The 17,579-nt window shown below is 42.4% G+C and overlaps 1 protein-coding gene across 1 annotated transcript in view; it reads left to right on the top strand.

The window, feature by feature from the left end:
- sdk2a (sidekick cell adhesion molecule 2a) overlaps positions 1 to 17,273 on the top strand; it is an 83,204-nt gene extending 65,931 nt beyond the window's left edge. Inside the window, exons 18-45 of the mRNA XM_031736532.2 lie at positions 713 to 828; positions 1,005 to 1,200; positions 1,303 to 1,401; positions 1,525 to 1,716; positions 1,877 to 1,998; positions 2,123 to 2,232; positions 2,508 to 2,658; positions 3,979 to 4,216; positions 4,303 to 4,418; positions 4,541 to 4,730; positions 4,909 to 5,007; positions 5,519 to 5,713; positions 5,813 to 6,014; positions 6,107 to 6,210; positions 6,462 to 6,532; positions 6,655 to 6,790; positions 6,975 to 7,031; positions 7,461 to 7,562; positions 7,682 to 7,797; positions 7,883 to 8,069; positions 9,397 to 9,534; positions 10,063 to 10,224; positions 10,320 to 10,445; positions 10,539 to 10,703; positions 10,783 to 10,923; positions 11,953 to 12,097; positions 14,579 to 14,708; positions 16,127 to 17,273. Coding sequence (XP_031592392.2) covers positions 713 to 828; positions 1,005 to 1,200; positions 1,303 to 1,401; positions 1,525 to 1,716; positions 1,877 to 1,998; positions 2,123 to 2,232; positions 2,508 to 2,658; positions 3,979 to 4,216; positions 4,303 to 4,418; positions 4,541 to 4,730; positions 4,909 to 5,007; positions 5,519 to 5,713; positions 5,813 to 6,014; positions 6,107 to 6,210; positions 6,462 to 6,532; positions 6,655 to 6,790; positions 6,975 to 7,031; positions 7,461 to 7,562; positions 7,682 to 7,797; positions 7,883 to 8,069; positions 9,397 to 9,534; positions 10,063 to 10,224; positions 10,320 to 10,445; positions 10,539 to 10,703; positions 10,783 to 10,923; positions 11,953 to 12,097; positions 14,579 to 14,708; positions 16,127 to 16,546 — 4,226 coding nt within the window. The 3' untranslated portion in view covers positions 16,547 to 17,273. The remainder of the gene's footprint in view (positions 1 to 712; positions 829 to 1,004; positions 1,201 to 1,302; positions 1,402 to 1,524; positions 1,717 to 1,876; positions 1,999 to 2,122; positions 2,233 to 2,507; positions 2,659 to 3,978; positions 4,217 to 4,302; positions 4,419 to 4,540; positions 4,731 to 4,908; positions 5,008 to 5,518; positions 5,714 to 5,812; positions 6,015 to 6,106; positions 6,211 to 6,461; positions 6,533 to 6,654; positions 6,791 to 6,974; positions 7,032 to 7,460; positions 7,563 to 7,681; positions 7,798 to 7,882; positions 8,070 to 9,396; positions 9,535 to 10,062; positions 10,225 to 10,319; positions 10,446 to 10,538; positions 10,704 to 10,782; positions 10,924 to 11,952; positions 12,098 to 14,578; positions 14,709 to 16,126) is intronic.
- Positions 17,274 to 17,579: the final 306 nt, after the last annotated feature.

The raw sequence follows: 17,579 nt of genomic DNA, 5'->3' as shown, positions 1-17,579 counted from the left end.
AATCCGTTGCATCTGCAATTAAACGAATGCGCCCGATTTCTGGAGAAACACAACCATGCTGTGACGAATTAGCAAAACTATGAAACCTGGAAAGTATAGCATATGTCGCAATTTTATTTCCCTTTTCTCTTCACTTGCAAAAAAATGTAAAAATGGTTTCATCATCCATGTCATTGTTAGTGAACACGAGCAGTGAACATGTTTAGCTGAGCTCTCATTAATTGGATGTTTCCATCATTCGTGCCATTAAAGACGGAAGAGCAGGAGAGCGGGTTATGCTGTGAATTTCAATACAAGAGAATTAAGAAATGCACAAGGACAGGAGGACCAGTACTGGCCAATCAGCTTCATTAATGTGCAACTCCCTGACTGTTTTCCGGTGTTACATCAGAGTGGCATGCTCGCTTCAAACAAACTGCTGCAGGGTTCACCTGGAAGCTGCCTGAGGCAACTGCTTTCACACCCGGTGTGATTGGCATGTTCTTACCTCCCCAAATGAGCAAAAATAAAAATTCCCTGAGCCTGATTCTCACGCTCTAAATGAGGTTGGTCTGAAAGCTCCCCTTGTAGGCTTTTCCTTCCATGTCTCATCACTATTCCCATTTTTCTCTCTTCCTTTGCTTATGTCTGCCCCTCTCTCCCTCTACCTTAATCTCTCACCCTCCCTGCTCCTCTTAATGTTTTTTTTTTTTTTTTACTTCCCCTGGATCAGTGCCCACTGTGCCACCAGGAAATGTACAAGCCGAGGCTGTCAACTCCACTACTGTGCGCTTTACCTGGACTGCCCCGAGCCCGCAGTTTATCAATGGAATCAACCAGGGATATAAGGTGAGCAGCTCCTTTCTGTAAACTGGTGCACTCTAGTGGTCAAGAAGGGCATTGTTGTTACAGTATACAAGCACTGTCAGTCAGATTTTTTTTAACTCACTTGATAAATCCTAAAAAAATCTTTGGCACCCAAAATGTCCACAATAACATCTCGTCTCCTGTTATAAAATTTCTAGCTTTTGGCCTGGGAACCAAGTCGGCCCAACGAAGTCGCTGTGGTTATGGTACGCCCCAACTTTCAGGACAGTGTTCACATTGGCTACATAGCAGGCCTTAAAAGGTTCACAGAATACTACACTTCAGTATTATGCTTCACTACCCCGGGAGACGGTCCCCGCAGTCCGCCTCAGCGGTTACGCACACATGAGGATAGTATGTGTCCCTGTTCAGGAAATTATTTTGGTATTTAAAGATCATTATGTGCCAGGCTGTTGTCCTACTCATACACTACTTGTTTTTATTATGTTTTTATAGCCCCTGGTGCAGTGGGACACCTTAGTTTCACTGACATATTGGACACCTCTCTAAAAGTTAGTTGGAAGGAGCCACAAGAGAAAAATGGTATTCTCACAGGTAACCATTAAAGATGACTATATAGCCCGATTATGTCCCTTTGCGTTGTCCGCTGTTTTAAGTCACCAAGACATAAAACTGCGATTACTGCGTAACTGTTTGATATTTCCCCACCGCTTTCAGGTTATCGCATCTCCTGGGAGGAGTTCAACAGGACAAATACCAGAGTAACCCATTATTTGCCCAACCTGACTCAGGAGTACAAGGTTACTGGGCTCACTCCTCTCACTACTTACACCATCCAGGTGGCAGCCATGACCTCCAAGGGCCAAGGCCAGCTCTCTGCTTCCACTATTTCCTCTGGTGTACCCCCAGGTCAGGCCTTTACTGAGCAGTTTAACGATTAGTACTCGGTAGACACTAGAATAGTAATTTTACTGAGCAGGTTTCTGTTCAGCAACCTCTAAATTCTATGAACAATTCAATTAATACCATTCAAGTGTTCATTTGATTTCTCCTCAATTCTCCACTACAGAGCTGCCTGGCCCTCCAACCAATTTAGCCATCTCCAACATCGGCCCCCGCTCTGTCACTCTCCAGTTCAAACCTGGTTATGATGGCAAAACATCCATTTCCCGTTGGCAGGTTGAAGCTCAGGTATGATTTAGTTAGACATTTTAAGATTATTGTATTTATCTTTATTTTCATGCGTAGGTTGAACTGTCGTTTTTGTTTCATTTGTTCAGCTGCTGATATCACTCCATTTCCCTATGCATTTCAGATTGGTATAATTGGAGAGAATGAAGAGTGGCTAATGGTTCAGCAGCTGGCTAATGAACCTGATGCTAGATCACTGGAGGTTCTGGACCTGAACCCTTATACTTACTACAGGTGAGTGCACACGCATCAAACCACTGCGCACCCTCCACACACAGAAAATAAACTGTCTCTCCTGTCTAATGTTAGATTAGGAATTATTTTAGCCTTTAACTCTGCTCATAAAAAGATCCTGTTCCCTTTTGCTACATTGACCAACTTCGTTTTTGGACATCATTAAAGTCCCATTTCATCAGACTTGAAACAGATCAGTTCTAATCCTCTGTATCATGATTAACACCAGTTTATCCACACTGTTATCCGCAGTTATCTGGTTTCTTTTGTTGCAGGTTCCGAATGCGTCAGGTAAACATCGTGGGCACAAGTCCTCCAAGTCAGCCGTCCAGAAAGATCCAGACCCTGCAGGCTCCTCCAGACATCGCCCCAGCAAATGTCACCCTGCGCACAGCTAGTGAGACCAGCCTGTGGCTTCGCTGGGTGGTAAGCCGCCACCCTTCATTTCACATTGGTCCCAATTCAGTCAGTCTGAAGTTTATTGAGTTTCATCAGATATTATTAGGTCAGGACTCAATTTTGGATATGTAGATTTTAGCATGTTTTTGCATGCACCATGTAAAAGCTATTTTTAAATTACTTTTTTTTCTTCTGGAAATGTTGGAAAGTAATGTTGGGATAAGACAGAATTGGGAAAATGCCCTTGGGTTGTTAAAATTATTAAGATAAGCTTTGTAAAAATCTGATTTTGGTGAAGGACATAAAAATTCATCCATCCATTACTTAATCGCTTATCCAACTTAAGGTCCCATAAAAACCGTGGGGAAAAATCACATATTAAAAAGTTTGCAATAAAATGATTACTTTGAAAGTTTAAAATAAATAAACCTGTTTTCAAAAGCCTCAGTTTAGAAACCTTTTTTATGTTGTTTTTTTGCTTCTGCAAATTTGCTGCTCTTCTCTGGATTCTGTTATATGATGAATAAATAAAGGAGATGATATTCATGATGGTTCAGAAAGCCGCATGCACTATGTCCTTGGTTATGGCTAATTTCTGTGTCAGTGAGGTTCTCTTTGCGTCACCGTGGTGTCACCTAAGCACTGAGACAAAGAGACTCGTGGCATTCCTGCAACTCCTTAAAAAGGATTAAAAAAGGTAGATATACCAGCAAATAGATGTCAGCTGGGTAATAGGCTCTACAAATTGATGACATAGCTCACTGATCGTGGCCTCCTTTCACAAGCTGAGTGTTAAACTGTCGTAAAATTTTGTGGCTCACTTCATGGCTGTGGCATAGAAGCATCTATGAATCAGGACCGTGCTAATTTAAAAACTACAGCTCCTTATGTTCAGTGCATTTAAGTACATTTATCATGTTTGCAAGTGCTGGTGATAGATGCAATTCTCAAATAATCGATCTATGTTAATCTTATTAGTAGTGAGAGACAAAGTTAAGGAGTGATTGTAAGAATATTGTTGCATTTCAGTAATAATATATTTTAAAACATCCCGAAAGCTGTATTTATGCCCTGCTAAGCAACTACATTTTAATTGCTTTTCAAGACTTGTAGCCTAAATGTGAACCTGTAGTGCCTGATTTAAAGTTCTGCAGTTTTCTTAAAACATTATCATATTTTAAAATCTAAGCTAATCCCTGCAATTCAAACTAATTCTTGTTGTTCTGGCAACACTTTGTACCTACTGTAAATTATGTACATTATACCTACTGTCAATTATGATGTAATTTCTGTTGATCTTGCTTGAACTGTGGATATAAAAACAGCAACAACAAAAAATCATCTTAGCCTCTTCCAGAGTGGGAGTACAATGGCAATCCAGATCTGGTTGGCTATCGCATCCAGTACGCCAAAGCCGGAACTAAAGGGGGGGTCCTTTCTCACGTCATAATGGACCGCCTAGAGAGGGAGTTCACCATAGAGGACTTGGAAGAATGGACAGAGTATGAGGTCAGAGTTCAGGCCATCAACGGTATTGGCTCCGGACCATGGAGTCAGCCAGTCCACTGCAGGACAAGGGAGTCTGGTGAGAAAATAAATATCCTATGGCAACATAAATCACATAAATGTGATTGAAGCCTTTTAAATGTCCTCCTTTATCTTCTGCTGCAGTCCCCTCCAGCGGCCCCACCAATGTCTCAGCATTCGCCACCACCTCCAGCAGCATATTGGTGCGGTGGGGAGAGGTCCAAGAGACTGACCGCAATGGACTCATCTTGGGCTATAAGGTAACAGCTCTGACTGTTTGTCTGAAATTGAAACAGATTTCAGAGTCAAATTCAAATAAATAATGTGCTTCTAAGTACTAATACTCCTAAAGTCATTATGTAAAATCTTCTGCATCTTTCAGGTTGTTTATAAGGAGAAGGACTCAGACACAGCTCCAGATTTCTGGACAGTAGAGGGAAACACCAGTCATAGTGTCCAGCTAACTGGTCTGGGCAAGTATGTCCTCTATGAGATCCAGGTATTAGCCTTCACACGAATCGGAGACGGAAGGTGCAGCTCACCGTCCATTCTAGAGAGGACTTTGGATGATGGTAAATTAACTTTTCCAAGCAACTTCTGCTGTAGCTGAAGCTGTTCATGTTTCATCTCTAAACAAATGCAATATCAATAATGTTCTTTTTTCAAATGTATACATTTGCTTTTCTTAAATCACTGGATTTCTGTCATGTATGATAATCTTGCCTAATGATTTTTCATTTGCTGTGACAGTACCGGGCCCTCCAGTTGGCATATTGTTCCCAGAAGTCAGAACCACCTCTGTTAGGCTTATCTGGCAACCTCCTGCACAGCCTAATGGAATTATACTGGGTGAGTTTACAATAAGGAGACCTGCTATGGACTTTGATAGCATTGGGAGAGAAAGTCAAGGCTGGTCAAGGCAGTGGAATTTTATTTTTATAACAGCTTTCAATATGTAGGAGTTATAAAGGGCAGTGAATGATATATTAAAGACATTAAGCAAAGGTATAAAAGACATAGAAGGCAATAAAAAGACACAAATTAATGGGATGTAAAATGAGTAAAATATAAGAGAAGATGAAAATCAGCTAAAATAAAAAAGACAAATTAAACAGAAAAATAAAAACTTACAGCTCAGCTTCAGTGCTGGAGTGTCCCAAATTAAATTTCATAAAAATCAGGGGGGAAAAAGAGCCTTAAGTCTTAAGCCATGATTAAAACAAAGTCTTAGACCAAGAGTGGAATTTCCCTTCAAATTTCCACATCTCCTCTGGTTTGATTTTGCACTGGAGCCAATTTGTTCTTCTTGCTTATCCCTTTTTATGCATGGCTTTATTTTGATATGAGTTTGTCTTCTTAGCTTATCAGATCACATTCAGAAGAAACTCTTCAAATAGCAATGCTGCCACCGTAGATGTGCTGAGCCCCAGTGCACGACAGTACACAGCAGCTGGACTGAAACCAGAGATGGTTTATGTATTCCGCCTCACTGCTCAAACACGCAAGGGTTGGGGGGAGGCTGCTGAGGCTCTGGTGGTCACAACAGAGAAGAGAGGTTAGTGTAAAATGCTGCAGCTAAAATGTATTATTTAAATGATCCACCTCTAAATATTAAGGCTGAGAGGGACCGTGTGTGTCTGTCTGTGCCCTTTAGCTCGACCCCAGCCCACGAGCCGTCCCACAGTGCCTCAAGAGGAAGTCCAGGCTCGCAGAGTGCTGTTGTCATGGGAACCAGGCAGCGATGGCTTGTCCCCAGTTCGTTACTATACAGTCCAGTACAGAGAGCTTCCAGACAGCAACTGGACTGTTCACTCCGCATCAGTCAGTCATGAAACAAACTCCTATATAGTGGACAGGTAAACATAAAAGTCTGCTTTGGTAACTGCATTACCCTTATTATTGTCAGTAGCTCTGTGTGACACATGCACGCTTTCTTCTCTCCCTCAAGGTTAAAGCCATTTACTTCTTACCAGTTCCGTGTTAAAGCCACCAATGACATTGGAGACAGTGAATACAGTGAGGAGAGTGAGGCCATCACTACGCTACAGGATGGTAAGAATTTGTGACTAAGCCAGCACGCACCACAGAGACATTATCTATTGATTTTTCCATTGAGTTTCTAACTGTGAAAGCATGCCTTTACATTTAAGCTTTGACTTTGAATTATCGCAGTGAATACTTTACGTCAACAGTATGTGTATTTACTTTCGAGCTGTTCTCCACCACACTGTTTGAACGCCGTATCGCTTTCCACAGCTATGCTGAATTGGTAACACAGTATTGTTGTTTTTTATCTTTTCTAGCTCCAGACAAAGCACCAACAATACTGTCTGTTACACCCCACACCACCACCTCTGTACTGGTCAGATGGCAGGTAGGTTGGTAGCTTGAAAATGCTTTTTCTTTCTTTTATTTTGCAAAGGATAATAGAATAGAAACTAATATTAATTGGCCATCATAAATGTTGGACATTAAGCAGACTTCCTCTCCTCCTAGCCTCCTCCTGAGGACCATATAAATGGAGTCTTGTTGGGGTTCAGAGTCAGGTACAGGGAGCTACACTATGACAGAGTACGCAGCTTCACTGTCCGCACAGTCAACAGTCCCTCAACCAACTGGGCTGATCTTACGGGTGAGTTAGCTACTTTTTGAAAGCTTCTGCCTGTTATTTAAATACCTTCACTTAATTGTGCTGCTTTAGCATCACCAAATGCTGCAGGCGATCCAAAAAATATAAACAGAAATGGGCTCTTTCCCATTTTTCTAAACCCGGTTTTATTCCTCCCAATCTTCCCCTTTTCCTTTTTAAACTCCAGCTCCCTACAGCGTCAGGAACTTGAGTGAATCCTCGCTCACCCAGTATGAACTCGATAGTAAGTCTCGTATCTCTCTTTATGCCCCTCTCTTCCATTACCCTCCATCTGTTTGCATGTCATCTGTGAAAGTTTATTTGCACAAAATATGCCATTTGTATACTAATTTACAGCAAGTGTGCCTTCCATCCTCCCACTCATCTGTAGCCACTAAGGGACCACCGCGGTTTCTTACTGTGTGCAAATGACTTTAATCTCTCCAAGCTTCCCTGTCATTATTTCAGCATGCTTTCCGTCTTTTTAATCACTGACAAATCTTCCACGTGTCCCCACAACAACCTCATCTTTTCATCAGTCTGCTTCTTAATTCTCACACTCCATTGTTCTGCCACGGGCATCACTGTGACTGTCTCTCACTGGAGTAACTTCTTATTACTCTTTCATCCTAACTGTTCTATTAAAATGCTGCTATGGGTTCTCTGCTTGCAGATTTGAGTAAACACAAACGCTATGAGATTCGTCTCAGTGTGTATAATGCAGTGGGGGAGGGTCCTAGCAGTGCACCACAGGAAGTGTTTGTTGGAGAGGCGGGTATGTTTCTTTTCTCTCTGTGCAGCAAGTCTGCAACTCTACTTACCCTTTATCTTTATTCAATTTTTAGCAGTTATAACACATAATAGCTCAATTACTTAAATCCTGCCCTTATCTAGTCCCAACAGCCCCTCCGCAAAATGTGGTGGTCCAGTCCTCAACAGCAACACAGCTGGATGTTACGTGGGACCCACCTCCTCTGGATGCCCAGAATGGAGACATACAGGGTTACAAGGTATTAATAATGTGTATTTATGTTCATGTTTATATATTTTCATTGAAAACCTTATGAATCCTAAACTCTTTCATTTTCTTTCCAGATCTATTTTTGGGAGTTTCAGCTCCAGAATGAGACAGAGCGCCTGCGTACCCTGTTCCTGCCAGAGCTTGGGGTGAAGCTTAAAAATCTGACAGGGTACACCACCTACATGATCAGTGTGGCAGCCTTCAACGCTGCAGGGGATGGGCCCCGCTCCCTGCCCACCAGAGGGCGCACTCAGCAAGCAGGTGAGTCACGCAAAATCCAGACGTGGACAGAAAGATTACAGTGATCCTTCAAAAGACCAGAGGGATTTATCTTGCAGCATCTTGCTTTTTGCAGTCTTTGGATCTATATATCTTATTCCTCTTTATCTTTCGTTAATCCCCCCTCCCCCTGTCATCTGCACAACGAGACTGCTCATTATTTAACCACATCGCTCGGTGGATACATGGTTCTCAAAGCTTTTGAAGAGTAGAGCGGTACAAAAGGTGGCTGAAAGAGAATAGGCAGTGTTTTCATATTGACTCATTGTGTTTCTGTAGCTTTAAGACAAATAACATAAAAGCTTTCCCTCCTATTCAGCAGGAAACATTCTCACTGAACTGTTTAGTTTTGTCCTGTGAGATGTAGTATTAGAGATCTGAGTCTTTTTGGCACATCCTGCTGGACAAACCATGGGGGAAGCAGCCTAATGACGGCAGGGGAGAAAAGAATACAAAGTGCGGGGGACACATGTAGATTAGTATTTTTTGGCTACAACTGAACAAAGATGTCTGTGTTTACCAGCTAGTGAAAGTCCCTCCTCTGCGTTTTCTGCAGAGAATGGTTTACAGTGTATATTTCTCACGTCTCTCCCACCCCCTTGAAGGCTGTGACATTGGCAAGGGGTACAAAGTGCTGAGAACTTAAAAACACAGGCAGGAATTTTGGCTCCTCACACAACAGGGTACTGGGAAGTGAGCCAACACAAGCTTTTGTGATTTTTATGCAGAATTGTGTCTAAATCCTGACACTTAGCTGGATCTGGGTTGGTTCAGCACTCAAATTTCTCAAAGCTGTTGTTCAAGGTCACAGAATGAATTTTAGTGTCACTTCAGTGTCTTCTTTTGGGTTTTGGGGAATTAGTTGCCTATACTGCTATGCAGGACTTTGTTTGGTCCTCTTCATTTATTTTTTGCTGATTATTCTTTTCATTTATTTTTTCTGAACTGTCCTAGTATTCACGTTCTGTGCTAATTTGCATAGCTTGTCTTTTATGAATTTGGCAAATGTTCTTCTTGGCTGTAGACAATAAGCACTGCCCATGGATTTCACTGATTTGCTGATCCACAAACCAAAACTTTTTGTTACCAGTGTAACTTTCAAGGAAAAAGGGCAAGTAACTAATAAAAAATGTTTTTAAAGACAACTCACAAATGTAATTTTTTCAATTCATATTTACTTCACTGTGACAGCTCTTGGTCAGTACTTTGCAGTGTTGTGACCGAGTCTTCAGTGTATACGCTGTTTTTATCTCACGACTGATAAAGTTCCAATTGACATCTCACCTTTTCCCACTTTCTTTGACAAAAGCGCCAAGTGCTCCGAGCTACGTGCACTTCAGTGAGTTGACCACCACTTCGGTCAACGTGTCCTGGGGAGAGCCGAAGCAGGCCAACGGCATCATTGAGGGCTACCGCCTGGTTTATGAGCCCTGCACTCCAGTTGATGGTGAGAAACTCCGCCTGGAACCTAACAACTCTGCCATTGCTTGACATTCCTCAGCTTGCTTTTCTCACGCAGTGATTTACGACCTCAAGCCTCTTAACCATACTCTTTTTTTGACCTGCGCTGCTTAAGCTTATGCTCTAATTTGTTACAGATGAGTGTAGGCCCTGCAGTAACATATATGGCATGGCTGATAAAATATGTTGGAGTGTTGTACAGTTTTTACTCACAGTGAGAGCAACATAGTTAACAGCCAGCTAAATGCGGCTGCCTGGACCAGATTGTCGAGTAATTGGGAGCAGAGGTGGAACGCTGAGCTGCTGTGGTCCTGTGGCTATCTGCTAATCGACCAAGAGTTAAGCTAGATAAAGCAATAAAGATATTTTCCTGGTCTCTGACAGTGAGTTTATCTGGTCTTGTGTGTGACTGTATGTCTGCGCTTATGCACAAAGCTTGGCTCTTTGTCGCTTGTAGAAAGCAGTATCTAGAGTCTTAGTGTTTCCTGTACAGACTCCTCTCCTCGCACTCCAGGTGTCAGTAAGATAGTGACAGTAGATGTGAAGGGCAGTGCTCCCCAGTGGATGAAGATCAAAGACCTGGCCGACGGTGTCACATACAACTTTCGCATCCGGGCCAAAACTCTCACTTACGGCCCCGAGGTTGAGGCCAACATCACCACTGGACCCGGAGAAGGTGGGATGCTACAGCTTTTCTTTATTACAGCGTCAATAATCGAATCCTTTGAGGACTCCCTTGTCATTTTTTATCCACCGTTCTTGTTTTCTCAGGAGCTCCAGGCCCTCCAGGAGAACCCTTTATTTCTCGATATGGCACAGCTCTCACACTGCATTGGACAAGTGGCGATCAAGGCCGTGCACCCATCACGCGATACGTCATAGAGGCCAGACCATCTGGTGGGCCAATTACAAACATACATGTTGTTTGAGTTTTAATCTGTCCACCGTACACTTTAATTTTATTCACATATTTTCTTATTTTGCCTTTAGATGAAGGATTGTGGGACATTCTCATTAAAGACATTCCCAGAGAAGTGACATCCTACACTCTTAATATGGACATGCTACGAGAAGGGGTCACCTACGACTTTCGAGTAATTGCCGTCAACGACTATGGCTACGGGTCCCCCAGTGCCCCGTCCCCTTCCATATCAGGTCAGTTGTAATATAAAATGAAGACTTACGCAGTGTTGTGCTAAATATCAGATATTAATATCTATTATTTTGGTTTCAGCCCAGAAAGTGTCTCCCTTCTATGAGGAGTGGTGGTTCTTGGTAGTCATTGCTCTTGTGGGACTCATCTTTATCCTCCTCCTTATTTTCATTCTCATCATCCGAGGCCAGAGTAAAAAGTATACCAAAAAAACAGACTCAGGTATGAAACACACCTTAAACTCTGCTAATATCTCAGGCTCTCTCTCTGTTTGCAACCCAGGCAATCGAGTGGAATTTGTCTTCCTCTTAGACAGGTCTGCTGAGCGCTGCATTTTAATGACTGCAGCATCCAAAGTCTATCTTATTAAATGGGAGCAAAAAGGCTCACACAGTTAGACAAATGGCCTTGATTTCCCTCCGTTGTTTGGCTGACAGGGGAAATATGAGGGTTAATGTTATCAGTGAACAGCTGAAATTGGCAGATGAATAAATATTATTGTTCGTATTTTACTGCAGCAAGGATCAATACCGGAATAAATGGCTTGGCAGTGATTTAATGCTCAGGTCATTAGATAGACTGAGAGTAATTATTTAACAACAGCAAAGGTTGCTCCTGTATCACTGTATCAACAAGTCAATTATTTTCTTTAAACGCAAGGGTACGGTACAGGAAGTTAATCATTGTAAGTAGCCGTATTGTTGGTATTATCATTAATACATTATGACTGACACGCAAGAGTCGCATTAGACAGATGGGAGCAATGTTTGGGGGAGAAGTGAAAGTCAGGGCAAGCCTTCCTAATGCCTCCTACTACTGACTTTTTAGCTTAGCCAGTGTTCAGCATGGTGCCAAGGTTATCAGGCTTGGCCAGCTCAGACAAGGACTGTATGTGTGTGAGGACACAAAGATGACCTCTTAGTCCCTCCCAAACATTTCCCAGCTTTCCTAGCTGTGAACCTGTACTGCCAACTGGAGGCTGTTTTATCTGGAATCAGTATTGAACATTGGGCCTAACTAAGTGGTATTTACCTCAGCTTGTCCTGTACTTAAACAGCATTTTGACCTTTAGCAAGGTTTTGCAAATATAAATTAAGGAGAAACCATTAACAAAATAACTGTGCAATTCTTTTTTTGTTTGTTTTCCGAATACAGTGATAAAATAATCCAAGGGATTGAAATGTATTTTAGATTTGATTCATTTATTCCATTCCACAACCCACACAGTGTCATCCTCATACCCCCGTCCAGGCAACCACTCCAACTGCACGTCGCTGCCTCTGACGCACGGAGAGATGGTGCGGCTCGATGAGGGACGCTTCCCGGCCCTGGAGCTGAACAACCGACGCCTCTCTGTGAAGAACTCGTTTTGCCGTAAAAACGGCATCTATACCCGGTCAGTCAGCATCACCGTAAATACCTCCTGTGTGCATTGTGACCAATGGTATTCAGCTGACCACTGCTTTTAAAGCTTGCAAGCAGATATTCCATTTCTCAGATATATTGCTCTGTCAGTTTTGTCACGTTTCCTTTTCAAGTGTTTTTGTATTAGTTACAATATATACAAGAATTAGTATTTGGTGTTGTGTGTTCCCCTCTTCCCTCAACAACAGCTCAACAGTTGCGAGTGAAAACAACTGAACCTTGAGGGCACCAGCTGGTGATTTGAGCCTCCTTCATCTCCTCTCATTGATATTCAGTGTTTGAGTGGCGCAAAAATACATATTGGGGGACAGCACAATACTGGCTAATTAACATTCAAAACCTTTTTGTCTGTTCATCAAAGCTTTAGGCAAGGACTGTCATGGATCGCGGGTTGCAGACCCAAATGCAGAGTTCTGGAACAGACTTTGTAAACAAAAAATGTAATCGTTATTCCAGGTAATCCAAAAGACAGCAGGAAATAACATGAAGTGGACTTATGAGACAGAACCGACTATTTATTTTTGGGCTTGAGTTCAGAGGTTCTCTTACACGCAGTGCTACGCAGGCTATCACGGCGCAGAATAATGTCAGCAGGACTTTGGTAGGCTGTGCCTTTGGTAATGATTATGCAAACATGAGATAAATGGAATTTCCCAAACGCTGCAGCATGATAAGCACGTGTGTAGACATAGGTCAGGGCTGGAGGAATGGTCAGTTGGTTGTGTTTGGGGGATGGCGCTTCAGCGTCTGCTTCTTGTCACAGCACTAAAATAGATGTTGTTTTTTTGCACATTAGTGTGCACATTGTGGTGGAATGTGTTAGGGGTGCACTAAAGGGCAGAGGAATCTGTTATTTTCTCCTTGACCAAGGAGGCCAAGGGGATCAAAGAGCCTTGAGTAGCTCCCTCTCTTTGAAGAGCTCCAAACTGGTACCGTACTGTTTGTTAATGATCTGTAGACTAAGGGAGGAAGAGCAGAAGAGCTCCCTGTGGGATATTTGAAAGGGTGAAGGAAAGAAGGATGAATTAGACAGATAAGGCAAGGGGGATAAATACAGTGCTCCTAAATAATTCAAAGCTCAGAATCTATTGCCCCTCCTCCCCTACACTCACATGGCTCCATCCTTTTTATGTCTGGTTCAACCTTGTCTTAATGTAGTTTTTTTTTTTTTTTCCACAGTCCACCCCCTCACGTCATCCCCTTTAACCCAGAGGAGATATCCCTTTGTTGTGTCAACCTTTTCATGGCCGTTGTCATGTTGTGTCTTCTAAGCCTGTTCTTGGCATTCCCAGTGATTTAGCGCCTGTGTGTACATATTAACTTTTTTTTTGGGGGGGGGGAGAGGTTGTCAAGGTTGTCTTCTTTATGCCTTAATATTACACTTGACATCACAGCATTTTATGCTTGTCTATTCTGCCCCCACATACATTTTCCATTTCGGATCATTTAAACATTTACTTTCATGCAGTCTCTAGTTTATGCAATTCGTTAGTCTCTTTTTCTGAAACCAACTGAGCAAACCCTTCTTTTAATGTATTAGCCTGAGATGCATACTGAGCCCACTGATGTAGCGCAGTGATGCGAGGGTAGTGGTCCAGTTTTGGCTTTCAGACCATCCAATTCAATCTCAGCAGACCTTGAACGCAGCAGCAGTCATTACAGCAGAAGGAGAAAAATAATTGTCTGCACAGATGTTTCTCTCTGCTTCACTTCATGGACTTAATGACTGGAGCCGAAAGAAGTTAAGGAGTTCTTTTTTTACTTGACTTGCATTCATACTGTATGAGAACTTCTTAATGCTCACAAAGCTCAAGTCCACGCTTAGTTACCCAGCTTTTCTGCAGGAAGTCTAAAACTCTGATTGAGTCGCTCTGTGTATTAATTCAGCTCTAATCGCCACAGAGTGCTTTCGTGATCTTCATGATCTTTTTTCTTTCTTTTTTTTGCATATATTCTGTTCATGAGGTTGGCACAAGTCCACTGCCAAACTTCCACAAACACTTTGAAAGATTAGAAAAGAATAGCAGAAGTATAAGATCAATTCTAATCTCTGTCCTGCCTAATGTAGTGGCTTCCAGGAATGCACAAATAACCCATGCTGTGCTTGTCTGAACTGGGCCATCATTTTCATAATCAATAAGTCTGTGCTGGATCTATTCATGTTGTTCCCACTGAACACCCTGTGGCTTTTGAAGCTTCATTTTTAGAACTGTTTTGTAGGCTTTCTTTAGTTGTCTCTGTGGTGTCAGTCACAGGAATGACACAGCTTTTTACTCCCTCCCAAAAAAAAAAGCGAGAGCTTAAGAAAATCAGTTCGGAGAATGCAATTATGATCAAAAGAAACTTCTTTTTCTTATATAACATTAGCTCTTTATCATCTTCTTGCTTTTATAACTCTCCTTCTTAACTCTCTACTTTTCTTAATGTATTTTATTTCTTTTTTTTAATTCAGCTCTCCTCCAAGACCCAGTCCTGGAAGTCTGCACTACTCAGATGAGGATGTCAGCACTAAGTATAATGACCTGATCCCAGCAGAAAGCAGCAGTCTGACTGAAAAACCCTCGGAGATATCTGACTCGCAGGTAAGCGCTGACCCAGGCTTACAGTCTATGCCCAACCCTGCGTCTGGAATAAGCAATGAACTTAAATTAAAAAGTCAAATTCAACTGTTTAAATTTCTCACGGAGAAAATCCTCAGGGCAAAGCTGTAACCTTTTTAAAGTAAAAAAAATACTTCTCTGGTTCAACTTTCTTTTCTTTTGTTACATTTGCCAACTGTCCTCTTGATAAGCTCAATTCAGCTTGTCACAGTCACCGCTTTGCTAGATGCAGAAGCAAGACAGCTGTCTAATTATGAAGCAGCATTTGTGACGATAAATTAATGACATTCTGCAGCAATATCTGCCTCAAGTGGATCACCTCAAAATTAAATACCCTCTGTTAGCGTCGTGCAGTGATGGCTGACGTTTCTGGATCTTTTAATACTGATTTCTTTCATGGCAGGGGAATACACAGCCGGTTCCCGTGCCTCGCGTGTGCTGAAATATCTTCACAACTAATTAATTTTTGTCAAACAGAAATTGTTAATCTTGGCTTCCACGTCTCAGCTCGCAATATGATGAGTGTGTGCGTAGAATAGCTTGGCCCAGTGAGGAGATGGGAGGCTTGAAGTGATGAGGGATGGTACCTACAAATGGCAGAGAAGCCGATTGTAGCAGATTCGGAACATTTGTCTTCCCACACTCGCGCCGTGTCTCCCTGGCCAATTTGTCTGGTACCTGCACAGGCAAAACATTGTTCATGCCAGTTTGAGAAAAAAACAGATCTCCCAGGAGACACAGGCTGGTGTTATTCTTTTCCTCTGCGTAGCCTCCCACTGTTTACCTGACACTTGTGCAAATAAATGGTGCTTCAACATCTGTTGAGCTACAGTGTCTCAATAGAGCAGTAGATGGGCAAGTGCTCATCAGGCACACAAATGTGCCAAATGTGTAATGCTTTCTGTGGGAGGCTTTTACTATCTTTTTTTAAACAGTTCTCTGTTTCTCAGCATGTACATGTAGCAGAATAACAAGAGGATTCAGTCAGACAAGCTTTTGCCTGATGGTCTGGTGTTACAAGAAAAGGAGATTAATTCTGTAAACATTATCTTTCTCTAATTCTAGGACACACTTGTTTACATGTATCATATTTGCACTCCATACAGCTATCGGTGAGCTTCTACATCTCAAAGATTCTCAGTAGAAGTGATTATCTGGCCCATAGAAATGCACGTGGATTCATAGATTTCCCATTGTCAATAGATATGTCCTGCTGTGCCGTGACTCAGTAGCTATTGTGTTGTTTGTCAACCAGCTGTACAATACTGGAAATAGAATTAGCCTTGATTTGAGACCATGAAAGTGTAGCTGTCATTATACTCTGTAGTGAGCATCATAGCATGTGTTCTGCTTACTGTCCTCATTTTTTGCCAAAGTGACTTTGAACTGTTGACTGACAGGGCAGCGACAGCGAATACGAAATGGATCAGAGTCGGCAGAAGACCCACTCCTTTGTTAACCACTACATCAGCGACCCCACCTACTACAACTCCTGGCGGCGGCAGCAGAAGGGCGTCACTCGTCCACCGGCATACGGCTACTCCCAGCCCGAGCCCCTGGTGGAGCAAGAGTCACGACAACACCCACCACCCGTACCCCCCCTGCCCCCTCTTCCCCCTCTCCTCCCCCAGAGCGCCCAGTCACCACAGCCTCAGTGCCAAGGCCAAGGCACCCTCTTCAGGCCTAAGGGAAGCCGGACTCCCACCCCCTCCCTGCTGTCCTCCGACCCCCCCAGCCAGCACAGCACCCTGTACCGGCCCCCCAGCAGCCTCGGCTGTGCCGCTCAGGCACCTACCGCGGGCTTCTCCTCTTTTGTTTGACACACAGCTCTCCTTCCAATAACAACAGGACCCTGAGGACGAAACTTTGATTTTTGTTGTTGTTGGTTTATTTGTATTTTGCTCCTTTTTTTTGATCTTTAGTTCTGTCTTACTGACAGAGTTGTTGCTCAATATTAAGCATTGCAGGCATCTTAAATAGTGCTTTCTCCTCTGTGAAGAGTGTATGTATGATTGTGCTGAGTGCGTATGGTTGGTCAATCTGTGTAATATGTATTTTATGAAAAGACAATCATTTGAAGGTTTTTGTGTTGCTTTAGCAAATTAATTTGAACGATCAACGATGTAAACAAGAGAGAACAGGACCAGAAGTTCTGAAAAAGAAATCCTTGTTTTCAACCCCTGTATTATTGTTTAACATGAGAGCTTTATTGAAAACAACCACCTTAGAACCATATAGAGTATGGACCACTTGGATTGCTGAGACTGGACAATGGAAAAACGGACTCTTATGGAACAAGCGATGCCTAACAAAGGACAAAATGTTGTGAGAAAATGACTCTGAGTTGGAGAGAGGCACTTGCGGTCACTGTAGCCCTCAGCTGCCTTTAAGTTTCTCACTCTGCCTAATCATTGTTGGAAATGCATTGTGTATTTACTATATGTACTTGTCTCATCTTGTTTACCAGATATTTATATCAAGCAGCTTCAAGCTCAATATTTTCAGAGCATCACTAGTGAAAATGTTATGAATCACATTAAAGCATTGTGGCACCTTTATAGTAGTCTGAGGATGTTGATTGTGTGCTCATGTCAGTAGATATACAAGCAAAGGCAAGCTTTATAATGTGTATTTGTTTGCTTTAATGTTATTCACAGAAAATTACTAAGACCCAGAAGCACAAATCCCCTTTGTTCATTAGATACATACACTTATCTGCCACTTTAGTAGGTACACCTGTTCAACTTCTCATTGAACTCAATCATCTAATCAGACAGTCACATGGCAGCAACTCAGTGTACTTAGGCATGTAGACATGATCACGATTAAAGTTCAAAGCAAGCATCAGAATGA

The sequence above is a fragment of the Oreochromis aureus genome, linkage group 4 (assembly GCF_013358895.1).
Source record: "Oreochromis aureus strain Israel breed Guangdong linkage group 4, ZZ_aureus, whole genome shotgun sequence".
In the NCBI taxonomy this organism is placed as follows: Eukaryota; Metazoa; Chordata; class Actinopteri; order Cichliformes; family Cichlidae; genus Oreochromis; species Oreochromis aureus.
This window is presented reverse-complemented; position numbering and strand designations above follow the sequence as displayed.